General features: G+C 34.7%; 2 protein-coding genes across 2 annotated transcripts; one reads left to right on the plus strand and one right to left on the minus strand.

Moving 5' to 3' along the window:
* Window positions 1-273: 273 nt before the first annotated feature.
* LOC100815862 (5'-nucleotidase domain-containing protein 4) lies at window positions 274-7,208 on the minus strand. The gene is made up of 17 exons (XM_014769956.3): window positions 6,733-7,208; window positions 6,152-6,249; window positions 5,925-6,044; window positions 5,377-5,466; window positions 5,169-5,284; window positions 4,753-4,852; window positions 4,254-4,322; window positions 4,120-4,167; window positions 3,953-4,030; window positions 3,755-3,874; window positions 3,470-3,575; window positions 2,534-2,697; window positions 2,300-2,434; window positions 1,615-1,745; window positions 973-1,035; window positions 801-879; window positions 274-709 (listed from the first exon to the last, which is right to left on the minus strand). Exons 1-17 carry the CDS (start codon window positions 7,028-7,030, stop codon window positions 647-649), a joined length of 1,878 nt encoding a protein of 625 aa, XP_014625442.1. The 5' UTR covers window positions 7,031-7,208; the 3' UTR covers window positions 274-646.
* Window positions 7,209-13,281: 6,073 nt separating this feature from the next.
* LOC100776122 (ABC transporter B family member 11) lies at window positions 13,282-19,179 on the plus strand. Its single transcript, XM_014769955.3, has 13 exons — window positions 13,282-13,404; window positions 13,664-14,003; window positions 14,106-14,160; window positions 14,264-14,439; window positions 14,529-14,750; window positions 14,841-15,079; window positions 15,231-15,756; window positions 15,900-16,173; window positions 16,271-17,154; window positions 17,419-17,685; window positions 17,853-18,116; window positions 18,210-18,500; window positions 18,625-19,179. Exons 2-13 carry the CDS (start codon window positions 13,728-13,730, stop codon window positions 18,976-18,978), a joined length of 3,828 nt encoding a protein of 1,275 aa, XP_014625441.1. The 5' UTR covers window positions 13,282-13,404; window positions 13,664-13,727; the 3' UTR covers window positions 18,979-19,179.
* The last annotated feature ends 4,231 nt before the right edge of the window (window positions 19,180-23,410 follow it).

Below are 23,410 nucleotides of genomic sequence, written 5' to 3' on the forward strand. Positions count from 1 at the left end.
AAATAAATCTAACATTTATCATATCAATTTTGTGAAGTATAAGTTCAAATAATAAATTAAATATCTTAAATAATACAATGATTAAAATAAAATAAAAAAGTGTAGGAAGAATGAGTAAAAAAATAAATAAATAATAAAATCATATTTTATTTAAAAGGATAATAAGAAAATTTAATAAATATTTTAATGGTAAAAGAGATAAAATATAGAAAAAAAACTAGATCAAATCATAAAGGGAATTGCATAACATCTATCATGATGGTGGGAAGACAGTTCATAAAAACGAAATATAGGATACACTAGTGAATAGTGACTTCCCACGTTTTGCCAAATTGTCAATCTGGTTACATGAAGAATGTTGCTGAATTATAATTCAATTCATGCCAATTTCCCTTCCAGTTGGAAACAAAATTCTGGCATTTTCCTCCCTTTGCTTGGGTTTCTATAACCAGTGGCCAACTAAAACACCACTTGACCAAGGGAAAAATGCTACCGGGGTCTACACAGGGTTGATATCAGTTTAAATAATACAAGGTATCGTTATCATCATCACTGCATTAAATACTGTTACAATGAACATCTGATCATAATGTCAACAGCAGACTCTTATTTCTCCTACTTATCCTCCTTTATCTTCCATTTTGCTCTAGGAAGAATTCTCATTATAAAGTTGTGAACAATAGTATGTGTATGAGTCATGCGCAAGGTTCTGCAGAGCACAAAGAAGCATATCTAAGTCAGTTTAAAGTCAAAACAATAACCTTATGCTTTATATGATTAAAAAACAGTCATCTGAATACCTGTTCCTGAGAGCGGAAATACATGAAGGGTGTATAATACAAAAAATTTGACACCCTAGATGTATAAATATCAGCATATCTGCAATAATAAATTTAAACAGTTCAGTATCAAAAGAGTAATGTGATAAAATAGAGATCAGGGTCATCAATAAGTAACCACTAAACCACATACTTCTCAATTTGTCTCATCAAGTGGCTTTTATCCCACAGCCCAGCACGAGATAGAAAACCCCACCTAATGCAGACGTGTAAACCAAGTTAATAGCAAAACAAGTCATAAAATAACCAAAAAGCAAGACAAGCAGCATCCAAATTTTTGTTAGTAGGAATAGTCCTGACCCAAATAGTAAAGGGCAAAAAAATAAGATATCCCAACTTCTCTGCATCTTATTAAAAGCACAAAAACTATGATTATTGATATGGCCTGTCGTTTGTCTGCTATTTCGTTTTTTATGACAATGATTTTGATTTTTTATATTCATCTTCACTGTACCAAGAACAGTTTTTCATTCACTGTGTGGCCACGAAAGAGAAGTAACCAGTGGGGAGGGGATTGAAGGTTTGCTGGTTCAGAAATATCATGACAGACGATCTTTGATCTTTCTAATAATCTTAGGGAATATTTTAACACGGGAAACATTGACTGAAGTCTGGACTCAAAAACCAGCAAATAGTAATTTTTTTCCATGAGAAATAAGTTATTAGCATGAAGTAGGTTCACATATTTAGCCATGTGGCAGAAGTCAATAAACTAAGTACAGATCAAGTACGATTAGGGAGCTTCTGAATCAAAAGTCCTATCCATTGAACTTACCTTGAATTGAAGAGCTCCCCATCTGCCTCCAGCATTGGAGCAATTTTCTCATCCAGTCTTTGCATAACAATAAGTAGCTTTTGCATGCTATCAGTGAGGTCTTCATCATCCAGATTAGTTGCTGCTAGGGTCTTTTTAAGAACACAGAAAATCTTTCAATCAGTACTAAAGCAATACGCCAATAATATATAATAGTCTTATCTGGATAACTTCAAAAAATTATAATAAAAAGGTATGTCCAATACCTCTAAACAAAGTGAGAAAACCAAGTAATCAGATAAGGTTAATCTAGGGATAATTTGTAAATATTCTGAGTAGTTTGGGCACACGAAGCTTAGTTGAAGAGTAAAAAAAGGCTTCAACATATGGAAGGAAAAAGCTTTCCAAAATCAAAGAAAATTATTAACTAGGCTAATAATGTCATAAGTTTACAACAAAATAAACTATGATTAATTACTGAGATATGTTGGGAAGATCAATGAATGCATTGAATGATTATATTTAGATTAGGAAGGTATAAGGAAACAAACTAATAGCAGCAGCAGCAAATCTATCACTAGAATGCAAAAAAAAATTCTCAAGTGCCTAATGCTTTTAATTTTCCAACAATGGTAAAAGGTATTGCCATTACCGCAATAAAGCATAAAAATGGAATACACAATGGGATTATATGACTGAAACTTACTTGAGCAGGACGGTCTTTACTTCGCCTCTGCAGAGCCAGCCGAAGTTGATTAAAGAGATCCCCTACAACCTCCTTTTGACTAATAAGCTCCACCAATGATTCTCTATAACCACGGCTACCAATCAAGGCACTGTACTGCAGTTTGAACATTTACAAAGCACAAGGAGAAAAATTAAGTTCTGGAATTTTTCTTTACTCAGAAACATGAGTCAAACATAAACTGATTGTACTAACCTCTTCTTCCAGTTCTCGACAAATCAATGCTGTTCGCCATCGCAGATGGACTTTTGATTGACTGACATCAGTGTAAATATGGTCGCCAACATACAATATTTCATCTCCATGAATATCTAGGGAATTTTCAACCATTTGTGCACTTCCCCCTGAGTACAAACCACCTACAGAAGAGGGTAAGATAAAGTGCCATGATCATAATTGATAAGTATTAAAATTAGCGGCCCAGTTATCCACAGTGAAAACTAACACGGTGAATGGTTGAATAGTATTGAAAGAAATTTTAGAAAAAACGTCAGCCAACAGTCGTTTTGCATTTCAGCTATATATTATCGTCACAGAAATAATAAGATGCAATACAATCATTATTTCTGAATCTGATCAAACATAAAATATCCAGAACTGAGTGGTTGAAAAATTTTAATGCATCATAAAAATATCATTAGTGTTTTTCTTTGTATTGGTGGATGTCAGATTAGTAGTTAACTTGTCTACAATCTGTGACTTACCCTCCATTCCCATTTCTGTAAAGTAGGCAGCAGCAGATCCAAAAGCTATCAGCAACAGATGCATTCAAGAAAGGAATGTCGAAATACAAATATATAACCTTCTTTTTTTTAGATAAAATATATAACCTTTTTGGTTTTGCTAAAGGAATAAAAAACCCATTTGTCTCAATTTGTATGGTTCGTATTCCATTTTTGGAAGTCTCAAAATGTATTTTGAAATAATGTATTTCTCATTTTCAAACCCTATTGTTCTTGTATTATCTTTTTAGTTAAAAAAAAAGAGGACAGTATTCAAAACCATGGTCTTGATTTATATATTAACCTATAAAATTAAAAAAATTAATTAGAAAATATGAATCTTTATCTTCTTATACAGTGAAAAAGCAAATGATTCAAAAAAATAAGGAACAGACAAACTACTAATTACCAGTTTGAGCTTTGAAGCATGGACGCAGAAGGCCCTCGCCTGTGACCACTTCATACATGGGATGTGATGTTTGGAAGAACTCTGGTTTTCTTGCTGAGACTATTACCTATCCATGAAAAAACCATATCCATTTATGCAAAATTTATTTCATAATAAGATAAGGTTGTCAATTTAGGGCAAAATAATGACGTGTAGATAGTGTATTTCATTCCTCCAATGTCGAGAATGTTTCAGTAATTTTCCTCAAGAATAAAAATATGGAAGAAATAATTTACATGAACTTACAATGTCAAATAGATCTCGCCAACCCATATCGTTGGGAAGGAATCTATTAAAAGAATGCCGCATCATTTTGTCTGTGTAAAGATAATCTGAGTTGGTAATTAGTAGAAGTTTTTTGCCAGCCTGTTTAATGAAGACAACTAAATAAGAAATAGAAGGGAATTATATGTTATGCAAAATATAAAGCATTAGAAGTAATACCTCCTTCTGATCCAAAAGTGCCAAAGGTAATTCTGGATCAGGCTCCACAAACAGTTCAGGCTTAGACATGATCTCACTCTGCATAAATTTCATATGTCATTCATTGCGAATGAAGCACAATTCTATAACTTCACAGTGGCCAAATACAACAACGTGAATGTGTTTACCTTAAGGCGACCTTCAACATGTGCCCAGAAGAGAGCTTTTCCAACAGCCTGAAAGTTGTGGCAATGGTAAAGAAAAAGAACGTCACTAACCAAATACATTATTTAATGTTTCTAAAACATTTGCATCATATTACCTTATATAGCCCTTTATAATCAAGAGCAAGATCTGCCGGTATAGTTCCATCATCCAATCTGTCAACCATCTGAGAGAAATAATACATTATTAATGAAGTCTCATCATAATAAGACGTTGTTACATTAAATAAAAAGGTATCCTCCTTTTTTATTAGGTAGGTACTATGATTAGTCATGTTATTATCAAGAATTAGAGAGAGCAAGGCAGCTTACAGGAGCTGCCTTATATTCAAACTACACATCTTAACCCAATACCTACTTGAAATTTAGAATACCTAGTTGGCCTCTAAAGAGTCAACAAGAGGAATAGACATTTTCATGACTTTCCTCTTGCCCCATCAGGGTTCATATGACATAGCTAACAATGTTCAACATAGCAACAAAACCCATGACTCATTGGAGAGATAAAAAGAAGCTACATAAACCAAGATAAAATTACATCAGAATATATCTCTGCTACTGAAAGTTTAGTGGTTTTCAACAGCAACTGCAACATACCTGCATGTAGGCCACAGCTTCAGACACAGAAAACAGTGTATTGAGAAACTCCCATCGACTCTCCTTTCGCAGGTCCACCAGTTCTCTCCCATACATCTCACTTCCATTGCATACAAAATTAAAAGGCACTACAGAAACTATTACTCCAGTTTTTGACAAATGACATCTACTAAGCTATTAATGTGTGTGAGCATGCATGCATGAGTGTTAATAGTGTATACATATCATATATCAATTTGAAGGCTGTGCTGCAACAGTCAATCAATGAATAGTAGATGATTCATGCACAAACTTTTAATGCATAAATGAGAGTTATTTTAGAAGATGGATTTGTGTCAGCCTAAAGTGATGTATGTTTTGATAAGTTACTGCAACTTATGTTGATATAACAGGTGAGCAAGAAGACTGACACTTACCTAACAGCTCGAGTAGATAACATTTTGGTACCATGCATAGCTCTTTTTATGTAACCAAATCGATCAGCTTTAACCAAATTGCCTTTCTCTTTGTCTATGACAAGGCCTCTAATTACCTGAACAATTTATAAAGGAATGCAAAGATCAGTTCAACCAAAAAGAGATAATATGGATTGCCAAATGCCTTCAGCTTGCAAGAAAGAACTACCAGGTCAGGATCAAAGGCAAGTCCATCAACAGGGAAACCCATATTCTTAAGGTTTTCCATACAGTAGTCATAAGCCCTCCCTTCCCAAGCCTGAAAGAGCACAAGTCAACATCATAAAAGTCCATTTACCAGAATAGAAATAAACCTACAGTTCCAAGAAAAAGTAAAAACCACACAATAAATAACCTAATTCGCACTTCTATAATTTGAAGCACCATGCTAATGATTTTAACATACAAGGATAAAAACATCAAGCACAGAGTAAGGGGAAAATACTTTGTATTTTTACCAATGTGGTAAAACACAACAACTAATAGAATGAAGTAGTATTATAAAATAGTTTTGAGCATTGACTCGTTTAATGATTCAGTAGAGTCAGTATTACCTTACGCTAAAATTACAAAGGTGGTGTACTGCAGAAATTTTTGTTTATAAATGTCACATACAACACAATTGAAAATTGAACAAAGGAAGTTATAGTTGTGTGCTAAGTGATTAGAGTTATTATAGTTCATACAGACTATATGGTACATGGAACAGAAGTGTACCATCACATTATAATGGATCAAGGTATAGTCCATGTCATATCCAATGGCACTAATGGACCGCAAATTCAATGTACGGCTGCAGAATATTCCACGAGGCGAATTTCTCGATGAAGAAGGGCTCTACACAAAAACACAAACAAAGTGATATTTACTTATAGAACATGAATCAACTTCCCAGCCAAGAATGGCTCTACACAAGAACACAAAAAGGAGCAGGTCTACTGCACCGGAATGCCCAAGTCTTGTAGCAAATCCTCAGCTTTTCTTGCCTCTGATCTAGCCACTTCCTCAATTGGACCATCTAATGAAGCATGACCATCAATTCCTACAAGAGAGGGGACCAACATTTGCCTTGTTTAGCATAAAATTACAAAACCATATTCAATCTAGTAAGAGTAAACAAATAGTCGATGCTTCTATAGTATCATCCAATCACAATTGTAATAAATTTGTTGACATTTATAATAACTAGTTAGCTACCTTAAAAGTCAGATACCTAATATAAATTCTGGTTGATTGAGAGTATAAATAGTAAACATTGAAAACTAGTTGGCGGTAATAAAAGACATGCACTAGAAGCTAATAAAATCGGTAAAAGCTGATTTTTTTTCCCCAGTACATTAAGGAACAAACGACTATATATATATGGTCCAATGTCCTATTCTATGATACAAAGAAACATTCACATTCAGAAACACCACTTGATCGATAAAAAAAACGCACCCCAAAATACAATAAAAACTCGAAATTGAAACCTTGGATGTGAAAAAACGGGAATTTTGAAGAAAAAAGAAGTTTCAAGTTTTACCAAAAGCCTCAAGATGCTCCAACTTGACGTTCAAATCACCTTTGGTGCTCTCTCCGAGGTAGTCCACGTCGGACTTGTTCGACTGAGTCACCGAGAAAACTTCGTCGCCGACGGAGGACTTTGAGTCAACACTGCAGCGACAGAGCGTCAAAGCCTTCGCCCACCTCGCATTCACGCTGTTACGGAAAGTGGGTGTGCTGAAAGCTGCGATTTTTAAGCAGTTGGTGGTGGGAGCCACCGCCGGAGAAGCGTTGCCGCCGCGCACGGCGAAGACGCGGAAAACCTCTGCCGCGTACATGAATGGATGGTGATCGAAGTCAGAGAAGAGTGAAAAGAAGAAGAAGAAGAAGAATGTGTTGTTGGGAAACACTGGAAGTGAAGAGTGAACACTTGTGTTGTGTTGTGGATACAACTTATTGCAAAGTGACACAACACACTGAACAGAGAGAATCTTTTTTCTTTTTTTGGAATTTGGAATTTGGATTTGGTCAGATATTCAGATTGGGATTGTTAGGTTAAGCTCCAAGGAAATAAAATATTAGATTTTTTTTCTTTATTTAAATTGCGTTAGTGATATTCATGGTAGCTTTAAGAAAATCTGTTAATACAAACCTAGCACATCTTTCTTAGGTATAACTAATAATTTTATAACTAATAAAATAAAATAAAATCAGAATATCAACTAAAAATTAAATTTGATACTCATTCTCTTTTTTTTCAAATTTTCTTCCTGATTTTTTGTTAAATTAAAAATACAGATTATGGACCAAATTTTTTAAATAACAAAATTTTGTTCTGTATAATAAATTTTTACCAATATAAAAATATGCCAAAAATATCTTAAAAACTATATTAGTAATATTTTTTATGATCAGAAAAAGTTTAATCAAGTACAGATAAATTATAAAAAAATACATAATTTAAATTATAGAAACAATTAAACACCTAATTTAAATAAATTAATTATAATGACAATAAATTGAAATAAAAATTTCTTTAAAATAATTTTGTTAATGTATAATATTCATGTTTTCTATTAATGTTGAAGGTAAATCGAAAACTTTTCATAGAAATTTGATTTATGAAGTGTATGAGATGCAAAAACGGATAAAAAAATATGTATTAAAACAGGTTTAAAAAAGTGAAAAATATGTATTAAAACAAGTTCAAAAAAGTGGAGTGAGACTTTATTCTATTGGTTTAAATATATTTTGATACTAAAAAATAGATTATTTTTATATTTTTACTTAAAATTCATTTTTTATTAATTAATTATTTAAAATTTTTGTTATGTTTTATAGTAATATTTGTTATTGGTATCATTTGTTAAGTGGTGATGTGATAATTAAGTATAATTAATGGTATATTATTTTTTATTATTTAAATTATTTAAAAAATTCTTCTCCTCACTGCCATCCAACCCGGGCCACCAAAATCAACTTTTTTTTTTTATTTGCATTAATAAGTTATTATTTAAAATAAAAGACTCTACAATTTTACACCACCAAAATATATTATTTTTAAATTTAAATTATATTTTCTAAATTCGAATTAAAATACTTTATATATATTTCAATTTTAATGCAATTTAGCAAACAAAATTAGGAAGAAGATTATAAAATAAAAAAGAAAGATTATCAAATATAATTTTACTTGACATTTTGATTTTTTTATTTATTTTATTAGTTATAAAATTTTTATTGATGGTGTCTAAGAATGATGTGTTGGATTTGTGTCTATCTAAGGGTGTGTTTGATTTGTATTTTTATTTTCTATTTTTATTCTTTGAAAACTGTTTTTATTTTCAAAAGATTAGAATTCTGAAAATATATTTTGTTTGACTTTTTGTTTTCTGTTTTTAGGAAATAAAAACACTAAAAATTTAAGATGTATTCACTTTTTGTCTTTTTTTATTTTTAAATTTGCTTAAAACGAAATTTTATTGTTTTCATTTTCGCTGAAAATATTTTCAAAAATTCAATTAAACACATTTTTATCACTATTTTTTTGTTTTCGGTGAAAATGAAAACATAAGATAGACAAATCAAACACCCTAAGATTTTCTCCTTTTGTTATCATTTTTGTTAATTATTTTTTATTGAATATAGCTGATCATTTTTTTTTGTTACAATCAAGATTATATTTATAGTGAATTACTTAATTGTTTGTATTTAATTATATTTCGTGCCTCGAATCTATTTTAGATTGACAATTGTGTGTGGTAAGATGTTGATTACATGCGGATAGAAAAAGGTAAGATAATGATTAAATATATCTACGTTATATAGTAAAATAAAATTGAAAGAATATAGTAAATTTTATTTGAACACTGACTGTTGGCCTAATTTTTTATTTTATAATAGTCACCGATTATTTTTTGTTAAAATATAATTTCTATCTTCGTATTTTTTTAAATTTGTAATTTTATTTTTTTAATTTTTTAATTGAGACATTTTATCTTCAAATATATAATTTTAAATAGATAAATCAAAATTTTTAACATTAATGTATATTAAATAAAATTAAACTGTTCCCATTAATTGTATTTAATAAAACATTAATTGTTCACATTAATGCTATTCAATATACAATTTTGATTATCTATTTTTTATATAGTAAACTTGAACAAATCTTGACTGCGTATTGAATTTTTAAGTTTATAATGATTATTGATATTTTTTTAGTAATATTTTTTTAACAATTATATTTAGTAAAGCATTAAATTATTCACATTAATGTTATTTCATATATAATTTTGATTATTAAAAATTATATAGTAAACTTCACCTGAATAAACTTTGACTGTTGCTCAAATTTTCAACTTTATGACAGTTATTGATTTTTTTTTTTACAATTATATTTAATAGAGCATTAATTTATAAATAAGCATTGTGTTATTAAAAATGTGTTAAACTCAGGTTAAAGGATTGTCTAATACACTTTTTTAATATATATTTTATTAGTTAAAACTGATTAAAATTTATGAAACTAAAGATAGGATTCATTAAAACACACAAAAATTTGTGATTTTTAATAATTTATAATCAATAATAATTATTATATGTTAAAAATGTATTTTTAATATTTTTATTTTATTTAAATAAGTTATTGAGAGTAAGCTAGCTTAAAGAAATAGTTGTGGGGAGGTCATTAAACGGGTTATTCGGATATCATGTGGAAGCACACCCTCCCCAAAACATTGTGTTTGTATGGTCATAATTTTTGTTGAACTTGCTTTGAAAAAGTGCTAACACCCTAATAATACAAATACACACTAAAATGTTGGACCCTCTCTGCTTCAATCATCTCTCTCTCTATTTTGGAATTGTTCATGCTCCTTAGGTTTGTTTTTGTGCGATTTATGAACCATTGGTTTTTCTGGGATTGTTTATTTTGACAAAACTCGTGTTTTTATTGGTAATCAGAAAACACCTTGAGCTAGTTTAAAAAAGACAAGACGAAAGTTGATAAAATTAAACTTCGGGGCACATATGAATCTTAATTTTTAATTATGACTTGATTATCCTCTAAAAAAAAATCATGACTTGATTATTTTTATTTTTTTATTTTGAAATTATAATAAAGCGAATGGTGTTTTTTTTTTTTTTAATTTTCATTTGTAATCACGGTTTTATAATGTGTGTGCACATTGTTTTTTCTTTTAATTTTTAAATGGTGACTTGATTCTTTTTTTTGTTATTTAAAAAACTAAAAAAAATGAAGGGTGACCATTTTTCATATTACTTGTTCATATTTTAATTTTTTTAATCATGGTTTATTTCTCATTTTTCATTTTTATTTTTAGAGTATGACAATGTCTTGTTTATGTAATGATGTATCTAAAAACTTTAAATTTGTATAAGCACTTTTAATGTGTATATCTATGGTTTGTTGGGTATGTTTGTTAAAAAAAAAACAGTTTTGTTAAAAAAATGTTTGAACTATTTTTTAAATAAAATAAGCAGTTTTATGTTTTTTTAATGTGTTTTTTTAAACTAATTTTTACTTAAAAAAATACTTATTTTCAGAAGTAAATTATATTTGCTTATTGAAAAACACTTTTTTAAAAAGAGAAAAAATGAATATATACTGAAAAATATTCTTCAATTATAATTTATTATATATGACAAATTTATTAGTTTTTAAAATAATTATTTTAAACTAATTTGAATAATAATTTATAATTGAATGACGTGTAAAATAATTTTAAGTAAGTTTAGATAAATTATATATATATATATATATATATATATATTATAATTATGCATATAATCAATGCAAATGTAATTTTTTTACATCAATTATGCATGTATCGATGCAAAAAAATAATACACATGAGTTTGGATATCCGAAATATTACTCTAGACATAAAAATGACACATTTTAATTATATGAACGAATTTTAAATATTTTTATATTTATGAGAATAAAAAATATATTTTAACCTAAAAAATAAATACTTTTAAATATATAAAATATATAATCATTGAAATTTATAATAATTTATATTGTGATTCGAAAATATTTAATTATTGACCATTTTTCTGAAAAATATTAAATTTAATTTAGAAATGAAGATAAAAAATAAATTTAAAGATATTAGAGATTAAAAACATTCTTAAATCTGATAAAAAAATTCCTTAAAACACTCTGTTAAAGATTTTTTTATATCAAAAAAACACTTTCGTTAAAAATATCCCTTACATACGCTTTCATTTAAAATACGATAACTTTTTTAATTTCTACACTGAGACTTGAGAGAGAGAGAGAGAGAGAGGATGTTCCGCTGCTTTATTTTCAGTACATCTACATTTATTTTCTCCATTTAATTGTAGGTAATGTAAATTAAATTAGCATCTGGGTCGTGGGTAGGTTATTTCGTCACATAACGAAGAAGAAAAGTAAAATAAAATGGACGACACGGGTGGATGAAAATTATACCAAAGAATCGTGGAAACAGTGTTGACTTTTCAGGTAACAAATTGTGATCATGGAAGAACATTTTACGAAAGAGATTAGCAATAAATATGAACTTCTTTTTTTGCTCCCCATTGTTTCACTGTATCTGTATGTGTCACAGTGTCTCAACGATGCTTCCAAATAATTGCCAAGAAATTGGGCAACGTTGAAAGCTCAAACAGGAAGACCAGGTGGTCAATGTTGCGCGCTTCCTCGTTTTCTAGAAATATAAGATTTTCTATTTTGTTGCCTAATAAAATACAAAAAATTCAACATTTGTATATTAAATTAAAGATATGACTAAAATGGTAGTTAATATTTTTTATTGACCTTTTTAACTATTTAGATGAAGATTAAATAATTTCTATTTTTTTGACATGGTAAATTGTTTTAATTACTTTGAGTAAATAACACTTTTGTTCCTGAATGTGTAATCCGTTGATAAATGTATCTCTCAGATGAAAATATAAAATTTAGTCCTTGTAAATTATTAACTTCTGTTCGTCAACGTTATACGTAACATAGAGACAAATTTGTCACTTAAGTGAATTGTCAAACATATTTGTTATAATATTTGTTCGACTTTTCATTTTTTCACTCTACTAATGCGCCCCTCAAAGATGAATTATATGAACGAATTTGTCATAATTATAATTATGCCCTTATGTTGACAACCCACATTGGTAATCATTGAGAAATTTATTCTTCCGTGAAACATAGATTATTTTATATATTTATCGCATTTTTTATATTTTTAAAAATTAAATTTTATATTTTTGTATCTTTTAAGAACTCATTTAACAGAAAATTACAGAGACAAAAAATCATTATTTACCCGAATACTTTTATTCCTTTTTCTGATGTCCTCAATGCTCATCTTCAAAGGTGGAAAAGTAGGGAATACGGAAAAGTGTTAACTTATTTGGGCATCACGTAACGCATCTTTGGATCTTATTTTATTTTTTGAAAAGTACGGACGACTAATCTCTCTTCACTCGTGTTGGGTGGCAATTTCATCACGACCCTGTGCTAAGGAAGCAACCAACCTGCTTACTTTGTGACCTTGTAAAATAAATAAGGCTTAAATATATTTGTCTTATAATCTATTATCAATTAAGATTCATTAAGTAATGATGCATTTTGAGAAATGGTCTTTTTTTTATCCCATATATCCTATTTGACTTTAAGAAATTTTAGGTTAATTGATTGAATATGATGAATAAATTATTATAAATTTTTTGATGCTGTTTTCGATTTTCAGGGGTAAAAAAATCCTATTTAACTTTTAAAACATTTATGAAAAATGTCCTAATTTGAACGTAACACTGATATGTAATGTATTCACGTTAAGAAGTTGATAAAAGAAAATAAATCACGTTGGGATGATTATAGTCACAAACTTTTTAAATTAAATACTCATAATTTCAAAAAGCACACAAATGAATTAATATGGGACTTCGATAGTCAGAAGAAAAAATGGAGTAGAATTACTGAATTAGCTTGCTGGCTAAGAAAGGTAAAAGTCCATACTTGTAATTAATTTGACTAATGCTATATGGTATTCAACCCATTGTACTATATAGAAGTTGGCATCCGGGTTCAACTTCCCAAGCGACAATTTATTTTTTAATTCATTCCTCTCTTGTTGCTTTCTACGGCTAGTTTTCCAACTTCTCTGAAGGCAAATATTGCTTCAGCTTCTTGTTGTAAAAGGTTCATTTCTTCTTCTGTTTTGCATGCACTCCAATCTCTCCACTGTTTGCTGTAGTTTTTGATAGAGTTAACTTGTTACCATTATCTTTATATATATGCTGAAATCTTTTCAAACTTGACAAACTCAGTGCACACACAATTAACCAGGAAACGAAAAAAAGATAAAGAAAAAGAAATAATGAGATTTCATGATGAAGTTACTGTTTGAAGAGGACTTTGTTGTTCTGTGTTACTATCTTAATTGATGCATTTCATGTAGTTTTTTTAGGTTTAAAGTCATTGGTAGAGGGGCTTGTGAGCAAAAGGACTCTTCCTCCATTGAAATGGAAGGGGATATCAGTGTGAATGGAGATCCTAACATTAACAACAATCATGACTCAAAGAAGAGGGATGACAAAGATGAACCCGCCAAAACAGTACCCTTATACAAGCTTTTCTCATTTGCTGATCCTTTGGATCTCTTGTTGATGTTTGTGGGGACTGTTGGTGCCATTGGGAATGGAATCTCCATGCCCTTAATGACTCTGATATTTGGAAGTCTGATCAATGCATTTGGAGAATCCAGTAACACTGACGAGGTCGTGGATGAAGTTTCCAAGGTATTTCCTCAACAACCCCTTTTGCTGTAACTAGTTTATATTTGTGAAACAGTATCATTAGAAGTTAGAACTTAACATTTTGCAATGAATTACTGTGTTCAGGTGTCCCTGAAATTTGTATACTTGGCTGTGGGTACCTTTTTTGCGGCATTTTTGCGTAAGTACATCAGATTATCTGTTCGTTCTTACAATCTAGCTAACTATTTAGTTTGGCTCATTCTGACTAAAAAGGAAACCTTGTTTGCTTTGCTATGTACCAGAGTTGACATGCTGGATGATCACTGGGAATAGACAAGCTGCAAGAATTAGAGGATTATACCTTAAAACAATTTTGAGGCAGGATGTCAGTTTCTTTGATAAAGAGACTAGTACTGGAGAGGTTGTTGGAAGGATGTCAGGTGATACTGTTCTTATTCAAGATGCCATGGGTGAAAAGGTATAAGTGAACCACCATAAAAGCAAGAGTTCAAGGCAAACATTTGCATATTCTTTTTTTTATATTGTTTATCTCCTTTTTCGTACCAGGTGGGACAGTTCATACAGTTAGTGGCAACTTTCTTTGGAGGTTTTGTTGTAGCATTCATCAAGGGATGGCTTCTAACTGTTGTCATGTTATCTTGTATTCCACTTCTTGCCTTGTCCGGGGCTATGATAACTGTGATTATTTCAAAAGCATCATCTGAAGGACAAGCTGCTTATTCTACAGCAGCAATTGTAGTAGAGCAGACAATTGGTTCTATCCGAACTGTACGCACACCAGAAACAACAAACTCTTTTTTATTTTATTTTATTGCAGAGTATAATCAGTATATAAATGACTTTATCCCTCCAATGCAGGTTGCATCATTCACTGGGGAGAGGCCAGCTATAGCTAAATACAATCAGTCCTTAACCAAGGCATACAAGACTGGAGTGCAAGAGGCACTAGCTTCTGGTTTGGGATTTGGCGTGCTCTACTTTGTTTTAATGTGCAGTTATGGTCTGGCTGTATGGTTTGGTGCAAAAATGGTAATAGAGAAAGGATATACAGGAGGCGAGGTCGTGACCATAATATTTGCTGTATTGACTGGCTCCTTGTAAGTTGTTTGTTTCTTTTTCTTTCTTAAAATCAACCTACATTTTCTAAACTTGACTTAGCTAACTCCCTCCTCCCACTTGCAAACTCAGAACATATGAATAGATAATTAGATATTATATTATCCTAACTAACTACAATTCCAATCCCAGCTCTATTGGGCAGGCATCTCCAAGCTTGAGTGCTTTTGCTGCTGGCCAAGCTGCAGCCTTTAAGATGTTTGAAACAATTAAAAGGAAGCCAGAAATTGATGCTTACGGCACAACTGGTCTGAAGATTAATGACATTCGTGGCGATATAGAGCTCAAGGAAGTTTGCTTTAGTTATCCTACAAGACCTGATGAACTGGTATTCAATGGATTTTCGCTTTCAATACCAAGTGGCACTACCGCAGCTTTGGTGGGACAAAGTGGGAGTGGGAAATCCACAGTTGTTAGTTTGATAGAGAGATTTTACGATCCACAGTCTGGTGCAGTACTTATTGATGGTATCAACCTCAGAGAATTTCAACTGAAATGGATCAGACAGAAAATAGGCCTAGTCAGCCAGGAACCAGTTCTCTTTACTTGTAGCATAAAAGAGAATATTGCCTACGGCAAGGATGGTGCAACTGATGAAGAAATCAGAGCTGCAGCAGAACTAGCTAACGCTGCCAAATTTATAGATAAACTTCCTCAGGTGAGCTCTTAAACCCCATTTAAATGTAGAAACTGATTCCAATTCCTCATAGTGTATAAGACAAGAATTTTTTTTCTTACTTCTATCTTTGTCATTAAAGGGGTCCTTTCACCTCAATAATTTTTTATGAATTATATACTTAGGGACTAGACACAATGGTTGGCGAGCATGGTACTCAGCTCTCTGGGGGTCAAAAGCAAAGAGTGGCAATAGCAAGAGCAATTTTGAAAGATCCAAGAATCCTACTTCTGGATGAAGCTACAAGTGCCCTTGATGCTGAATCTGAGAGAATTGTGCAAGAGGCATTGGACAGAATAATGATAAACAGAACAACTGTCATTGTAGCCCACCGCTTAAGTACTATACGAAATGCTGATACCATTGCTGTTATCCATCAGGGAAAAATAGTTGAAAGCGGTAAACATATTATATAGTAATAGAAATCTATCTTTTCTATGACTCCATTTTTAGAAGGTTCGCGAAAACTAAATGTCTATATACCTCATTGCATCAGGTTCACATGCGGAGCTCACCAAGGATCCTGATGGAGCCTATAGCCAGCTTATCAGACTACAAGAAATTAAAAGATCTGAAAAGAATGTAGACAACAGGGACAAATCTGGAAGTATTGGGCATTCTGGAAGACATTCAAGTAAAAGGTCTTCTTTCTTACGATCTATAAGCCAAGAGTCACTGGGAGTAGGAAACAGTGGTCGCCATTCATTCTCAGCATCATTTAGGGTGCCCACATCTGTTGGCTTCATAGAAGCTGCTACAGGCGAAGGGCCTCAAGATCCTCCACCAACAGCTCCTTCACCACCAGAAGTGCCTCTTTATCGCCTGGCTTCCCTAAACAAGCCAGAGATTCCAGTTTTACTGATGGGGACTGTAGCTGCTGTGCTAACTGGAGTGATATTACCAGTTTTTAGTATCTTGCTTACCAAAATGATAAGTATTTTCTATGAGCCACATCATGAACTCCGTAAAGATTCAAAAGTTTGGGCAATAGTGTTTGTTGGACTTGGTGCGGTATCATTACTTGTTTATCCAGGTAGATTCTACTTTTTTGGTGTTGCTGGGAGTAAATTGATCCAAAGAATTCGGAAAATGTGTTTTGAGAAAGTAGTTCACATGGAAGTAAGTTGGTTTGACGAAGCTGAGCATTCAAGTGGAGCAATTGGATCAAGGCTTTCTACTGATGCAGCTTCTATCCGAGCTTTGGTTGGGGATGCACTTGGTTTGCTGGTTCAAAATATTGCCACAGCAATAGCTGCATTGATAATTGCCTTCGAATCGAGCTGGCAGCTTGCTCTTATAATCCTTGCTTTGGTGCCGCTACTAGGACTAAATGGATATGTGCAATTAAAGTTCTTGAAAGGATTCAGTGCAGATACAAAGGTCTGTTCCTGACTTCTACTAAGTCATCAAATAACATTGTGAATGAATAATACGAAAATGTGTTCTCAACTTGAGGGGAGGTGAAGTGATAATTTTGAATATAAGTAATTAATCCATTTCTTAACATTTTTGGCATCATACTAATAGGAGAGGAAAATTTACTTATGTTAATGAGCATGGATGAAAAATGTTACTAGCATATGCTCAGAATGCATTTTTGACTTAGCTATATGATATGAATACTGATATTCTGTATGCCCACAGAAATTGTATGAGGAAGCGAGTCAAGTGGCAAATGATGCTGTGGGGAGTATAAGAACAGTTGCTTCTTTCTGTGCTGAAGAGAAGGTGATGGAATTGTACCAGGAAAAATGTGAAGGACCAATTAAGACAGGCAAAAGGCAAGGGATAATCAGTGGAATTAGTTTTGGAGTATCATTCTTTATGCTGTATGCAGTTTATGCAACCAGTTTTTATGCTGGAGCTCGACTGGTGGAGGATGGCAAATCTTCATTCTCAGATGTTTTCCGGGTAAGTTACTCTCCTAACTTGTTCACCATGTAAAATATCTTATCACTTTTCTCTTCTCGTTGGCACAATTATTGCCAAGTCACCATTAATCACCAAGATAGGATGGTGATGTGCACTAGGCTTCCACCATGTTTTTAGCATCGATGATTTCATCTGCCAATTTGCAGGTCTTTTTTGCTCTCAGTATGGCAGCTTTGGGAATCTCTCAGTCTGGCTCTTTGGTCCCTGATTCAACTAAAGCAAAAGGTGCTGCTGCTTCCATATTTGCAATTCTTGACCGAAAGTCAGAAATAGACCCAAGTGATGACTCTGGAATGACACTGGAAGAAGTCAAAGGAGAGATTGAACTTAGGCATGTCAGTTTCAAGTATCCTACCAGACCTGATGTTCAAATATTCAGAGATCTTAGCTTGACCATTCATACCGGCAAGGTAACCTTTTAGTTTGCACATCTTGTCTCTTCTTCACTACTCTAAATTGTTCATCCTAAACTTATAGACTGAGTATACTGATATAATGAACAGACAGTAGCACTGGTTGGAGAAAGTGGATGTGGAAAATCGACAGTGATCTCATTGTTACAAAGATTTTATGACCCAGACTCAGGTCACATTATACTGGATGGAAAAGAAATCCAAAGTTTGCAAGTTAGATGGCTAAGACAACAGATGGGTCTGGTAAGTCAAGAGCCTGTGTTGTTTAATGACACCATCCGAGCCAATATTGCATATGGAAAAGGAGATGCAACCGAGGCAGAAATTATAGCTGCGGCAGAATTGGCAAACGCTCATAGGTTCATTAGTAGTTTGCAGAAGGTAAATTGCAGTATTCTATTAACTCAATCTCTACTCCATCTATAGTATTCTCAAATTCTGAATTAGTACATGTTATTTAGACATTATATGAATATAGGTCTGAAAAGTTGAAAACAATATGCAGGGTTATGACACGTTAGTAGGGGAACGAGGAGTTCAATTATCTGGGGGACAGAAGCAGCGTGTGGCAATTGCACGAGCTATAGTGAAGAACCCAAAAATATTACTGCTAGATGAAGCCACAAGTGCACTGGATGCTGAGTCTGAAAAAGTGGTTCAGGATGCACTAGACCGTGTCATGGTGGACCGAACCACAATAGTAGTGGCTCATAGGTTATCCACTATTAAGGGTGCAGATTTAATTGCAGTAGTTAAAAATGGGGTCATAGCAGAGAAGGGAAAGCATGAAGCATTACTTGACAAGGGAGGTGATTATGCTTCCTTAGTAGCATTGCATACAAGTGCTTCTACATCTTAGTCTCCTGCTGATTGTATCTGAGCAAAATTTACTTTCTCAGGATTCTTGTCCTTCTCAATGATGAATCAAATTTAAATGTCACTCAGATAGCTTTATTTAAGTGTACTATATAATGTTTTTTTTGTTCCTTGAAAGTATTGTAAGAAAGTGTTTATTTTGTTTCTTCTCTTATTGATTCAGGAAATGGATTCTTGTATGTCATTCTCATTTATCACTTTTACATAAAGATCTGTCTAAAGAATTGGTTACTAATTTACTATGTAGAAGTCACGAAGCTATGAGCTTGATGTTAAAAAAATTGATGTGCAAATATCAAACCCTCTTTATATCGTACCAAATTCCCCTCTGTCGAGAACTGATTATTCCTCAATCAATGGGTTTCGTGAATGTAGTTGTTGAAGATTGAAACATTCAGACAAATATTGAAATCCTTAACTGACTGGTAAGCGCCAATAGATGAAGACAACAAAGACAATATTAATGTAGTAGAAGCTGCATATGATATAACCGTGGTTTGGGTGCAGAATCAGCCTATCATTATTTTTTACGATTTAAACAACTAATCGTAGGATTTTTGGGGCCTTAACATAGCTTACGAAACCACCAACTTTATTAATATATCCTATTTGGCCTATGAAAAAACAAAGTTCCTAGAATCTCTGGTACGTGACTCGTGCTCAAGTGCTGGCTTCGAGGGCCAGGGGCCTCCCAGAAAAGAAGAAAAGGACAGAGAAAGAATCACGAGAATGAGGAAGAAGGAGCGTAATTGTTCTTATTCATTTGCTAGTTATTTACATATATTTATAATGCCAATTGCTACATGTAATTATCAGATTTGCAGGAATATCTGCATAACGGAATTTGATTCTCGATGCTTCCTAACAAAAGACATTGTGATCTAGCAAATCCTGTGCTGCCAGCTCAGCTCCTCGTCATTTGTAATTCCTTCCTCAAGCATAATCTCTGAGATACGCGGGCCTGGTAATCCTCCTTTTTGGTTTTGCTGTTTGTACCCCTGTGTTCATGTCTGCTGCTTTCTCTATTTCTTCTTCTGGTGTTGCTCTGTTACTATCATCTTCCCGTGGCCCTTGGAGAATCACCTTGTCCTCAAGGTGATGGGTCTGCTTCAGCTGTTCCCAATCTTCCCAAGAAGTGTCGTCAGGTAGTAATCCCTTCCATTGAACTAAGACTTCCCATGACCCCTCGGGTGTCGCAGCACGGCGTGTATCTAAAATAGCTAAAGGAGAGATAATGGGCTGGTTATTGAGGAATTGGTCCGGCAGGGAAGGTGTATCACTGGTGACGGAGGCACCATGAAAAGGTTTTAAAAGTGAACAGTGGAAGACGGGGTGAATTCGCGCGCCCTCGGGTAGTTTCAATCGATAAGCAACCTTACCAATCTTTTCGAGAATCAGAAAGGGACCGTAGAAGCGTTTAGCTAACTTGCCGGAGTTGGCCGGAGCTTCCTTGGCGGAACGCTGCCGATATGGGCGGAGTTTTAAGAGCACCCAAGCACCCACCTCATACTCAACTTCACGCCGCTTGGCATCAGCAGTTTGCTTCATGGCAGCCTGGGCCTTTAAAAGCTTCTGACGGATGCAAAGAAAGACTTCCTCGCGGTGCTTCAGAATGTCGTCCACCGCATCTAATTTAGAAGACCCCGTAATATAGTCTGGAAAAGAGAAAGGTTTGCGCCCAAACGTTATTTCATATGGTGTAGAGCCCGTGCCGACGTTCCAGGAGGTATTATGAGATAATTCAATCCAAGGAAGGAAGCGGCCCCAGGTTCCCGGCCGGCGATGCACGAAAGCCCGCAAATATTGCTCGATGACTCTGTTCATGACTTCAGTCTGACCATCACTCTGTGGATGGTAGGCTGAACTCATTCGAAGTCGTGTACCACTTAATTTAAAAAGCTCTTGCCAAAAGGTACTCATGAAAAGAGGGTCGCGATCGGAAACTAAGCTCCGGGGTTGACCATGAAGTTTGACCACGATGTCAATGAAGAGAGAGGCGACCATGTGTGCCGTGTGCGCAGTGGGTAAGATACCCAAATGAATGCCCTTAGAAAAGCGGTCCACAACAACAAGTAGCACCGTTTTGCCTTGATATGAGGGGAGCCCCGTGATGAAATCCAGGGAGAGATCCTCCCATGGCCGAAAGGGAACAGGTAAGGGACATAGCAGACCGGCCGTGCGTTTCGTCTCATATTTGGTAAATTGACATTCTGTGCAATTAGCCACAAAGGTAGCAACATCGGAACGGAGTCCCGGCCACATGAAATTTTCCGATAACCTAGCCGTCGTCTTGGCGACGCCCATGTGGCCACCCATCGGAGTCGCGTGATATTCCTGCATGAGTGTCTGAATAAGAGGAAGCTCGCGGGGTAACCAAATTTTTCCTTTGTAGAGGAGGAAATTTTGACTAAGAGTGAAATCAGGGTAGGAGGCCGGAGAATTGATGAAGTCTTGTTGGCGCTGACAATATTGAGGATTGTTGGCTAACTGCTGGCGTAATTCCTCAAGAAAGGTCAAACAAGGAATGGATAAGAGCAGCGAGAGTGAAGGATGGAAGTCCGGCGACCGTGACAGGGCATCAGCTGCTTGATTATGCTTCCCGGAGCGATACTGGATTTGATAATCAAATCCCATTAGTCTTGCTAAGTACATATGCTGTTCGGGTGTCTGAATAACCTGAGTGAGCAACTCTTTCAAGCTCCGATGATCTGTGACAATGGTGAATGAGTGGCCCAAAAGATATTGGCGCCACTTCTTCAAGGCCGAAGTAATCGCGAATAATTCACGAACATAAGTCGAGGCCCGGAGGAGTTTCTTAGGGAATGGCTTGCTGAAATAGGCAATAGGGTGTCCTCTCTGTGATAGTATGGCACCCATGCCATTGCCGGAGGCGTCCGTCTCAACTGTGAAAGGCTCCTGAAAGTCTGGAAGTGAAAGAACAGGAGCGGTGGACAAGGCCGATTTAAGAGCTTCAAAGGCTTGTTGAGCTTGTGGGGTCCATCGGAAAGGGTCTGACGTGGCCTTGACCAGCGGTTCAGCAATCATAGCATAGCCTCGAATGAATCTCCGGTAAAAACCGGCGAGCCCTAAGAAGCTTCGAACAGCTCTGGTGGAATGAGGTTGAGGCCAATTAACAATGGCAGCAACCTTATCGGACATGGGTTCGACACCACGCTGGGAAACTAAATGTCCCAAATATTCAACCTGCGATTGACCAAAAGAACATTTAGATTTCTTAAGAACAAAATGGTTGTCAAGGAGAACCTGGAAGGTTAAGTCCAGATGACGCAGGTGATCTTCAAAAGAGCTGCTGTAGATAAGTATGTCATCAAAGAAAACGATGACGAAGCGACGAAGAAAAGGCCTGAAAATGAAGTTCATTGTGGCCTGAAAAGAAGATGGAGCATTGCAGAGGCCAAAGGGCATCACTCTGAACTCATAATGTCCGTGATGAGTTCGAAATGTTGTTTTAGGGATATCCTCTGAATGCATGCGGATTTGATGATAACCTTGGAGAAGATCGAGCTTCGAAAAGCATTGAGCACCCCCCAATTCATCCAGTAATTCGTCTATAGTGGGTATCGGAAATCTGTCCTTGACGGTGAGGGAATTCAGTGCCCGGTAATCGACGCAAAATCTCCAGGACCCATCATGCTTCTTCACTAATAAGACCGGGGATGAAAAGGGGCTAGTACTGGGTTGGATTAAACCCTTCTGAAGCATTGATTCAACTTGCAATTCTATTTCCTGCTTTTGAAAATGGGGGTAACGATACGGTCTGACGTTGACCGGAGTTGATGAGGGTAATAAATGAATGTGGTGGTCAGTGGGACGTGGTGGGGGAAGTGTCGGAGATGGTTGGAAGAGGACGGCATACTTGGTGAGCAGAGCTTGAAGGGAAGGGGGTAAGGTGTCTGGGGAAGAAGGTGGAGTGTCATTAGCTAGAATCGTGATCTGAAAATAAAGTCCCTGGGGCTGGGTCCGACAGAGACGGCGGAATTGGGACGAAGACATGGAACTCAGGCTAGCCTCGGGATCCCCCTGCAAGGTGATTAATTGATCATTGTGAATGAATTGCATACTTAAGGTGGAGTAATCAGTCAACACAGGGCCTAGTGTTTTAAGCCATTGAACCCCGAGGACCACGTTGGCACCCGAGATTGGGAGGACATGGAGGTCGACCGTGAAGTTGTGATTCTGAATTTGGACGGAAATGGCTTCACATATGGAATGGCACTCCAAATATTGGCCATTACCCACCATTACACGCAGAGGAGAAGTGGTTCGGCAGGATAAGCCTAATTGGGTCACTAATTGTTGCTGAACAAAGTTGTGGGTACTGCCCCCATCAACCAGTAGTAGCAAAGGGTGGTCGGAGATGGCACCGATGAAGCGTATGGTCTCCGGAGCAACGT

Source organism: Glycine max, chromosome 17 (genome assembly GCF_000004515.6).
Source record: "Glycine max cultivar Williams 82 chromosome 17, Glycine_max_v4.0, whole genome shotgun sequence".
Classification (NCBI taxonomy): domain Eukaryota; kingdom Viridiplantae; phylum Streptophyta; class Magnoliopsida; order Fabales; family Fabaceae; genus Glycine; species Glycine max.

Coding starts and splice junctions, on each gene's coding strand:
- LOC100815862 (XM_014769956.3), bottom strand. CDS start 7,030: ATGTACGCGGCAGAGGTTTTCCGCGTCTTCGCCGTGCGCGGCGGCAAC. Junction 4,323..4,752: donor AAGCTGTGGCCTACATGCAG/GTATGTTGCAGT, acceptor TATTTCTCTCAG/ATGGTTGACAGATTGGATGA. Junction 3,576..3,754: donor GGCGAGATCTATTTGACATT/GTAAGTTCATGT, acceptor TTTCATGGATAG/GTAATAGTCTCAGCAAGAAA.
- LOC100776122 (XM_014769955.3), top strand. CDS start 13,728: ATGGAAGGGGATATCAGTGTGAATGGAGATCCTAACATTAACAACAAT. Junction 16,174..16,270: donor GGGAAAAATAGTTGAAAGCG/GTAAACATATTA, acceptor TCATTGCATCAG/GTTCACATGCGGAGCTCACC. Junction 18,117..18,209: donor TGACCATTCATACCGGCAAG/GTAACCTTTTAG, acceptor TATAATGAACAG/ACAGTAGCACTGGTTGGAGA.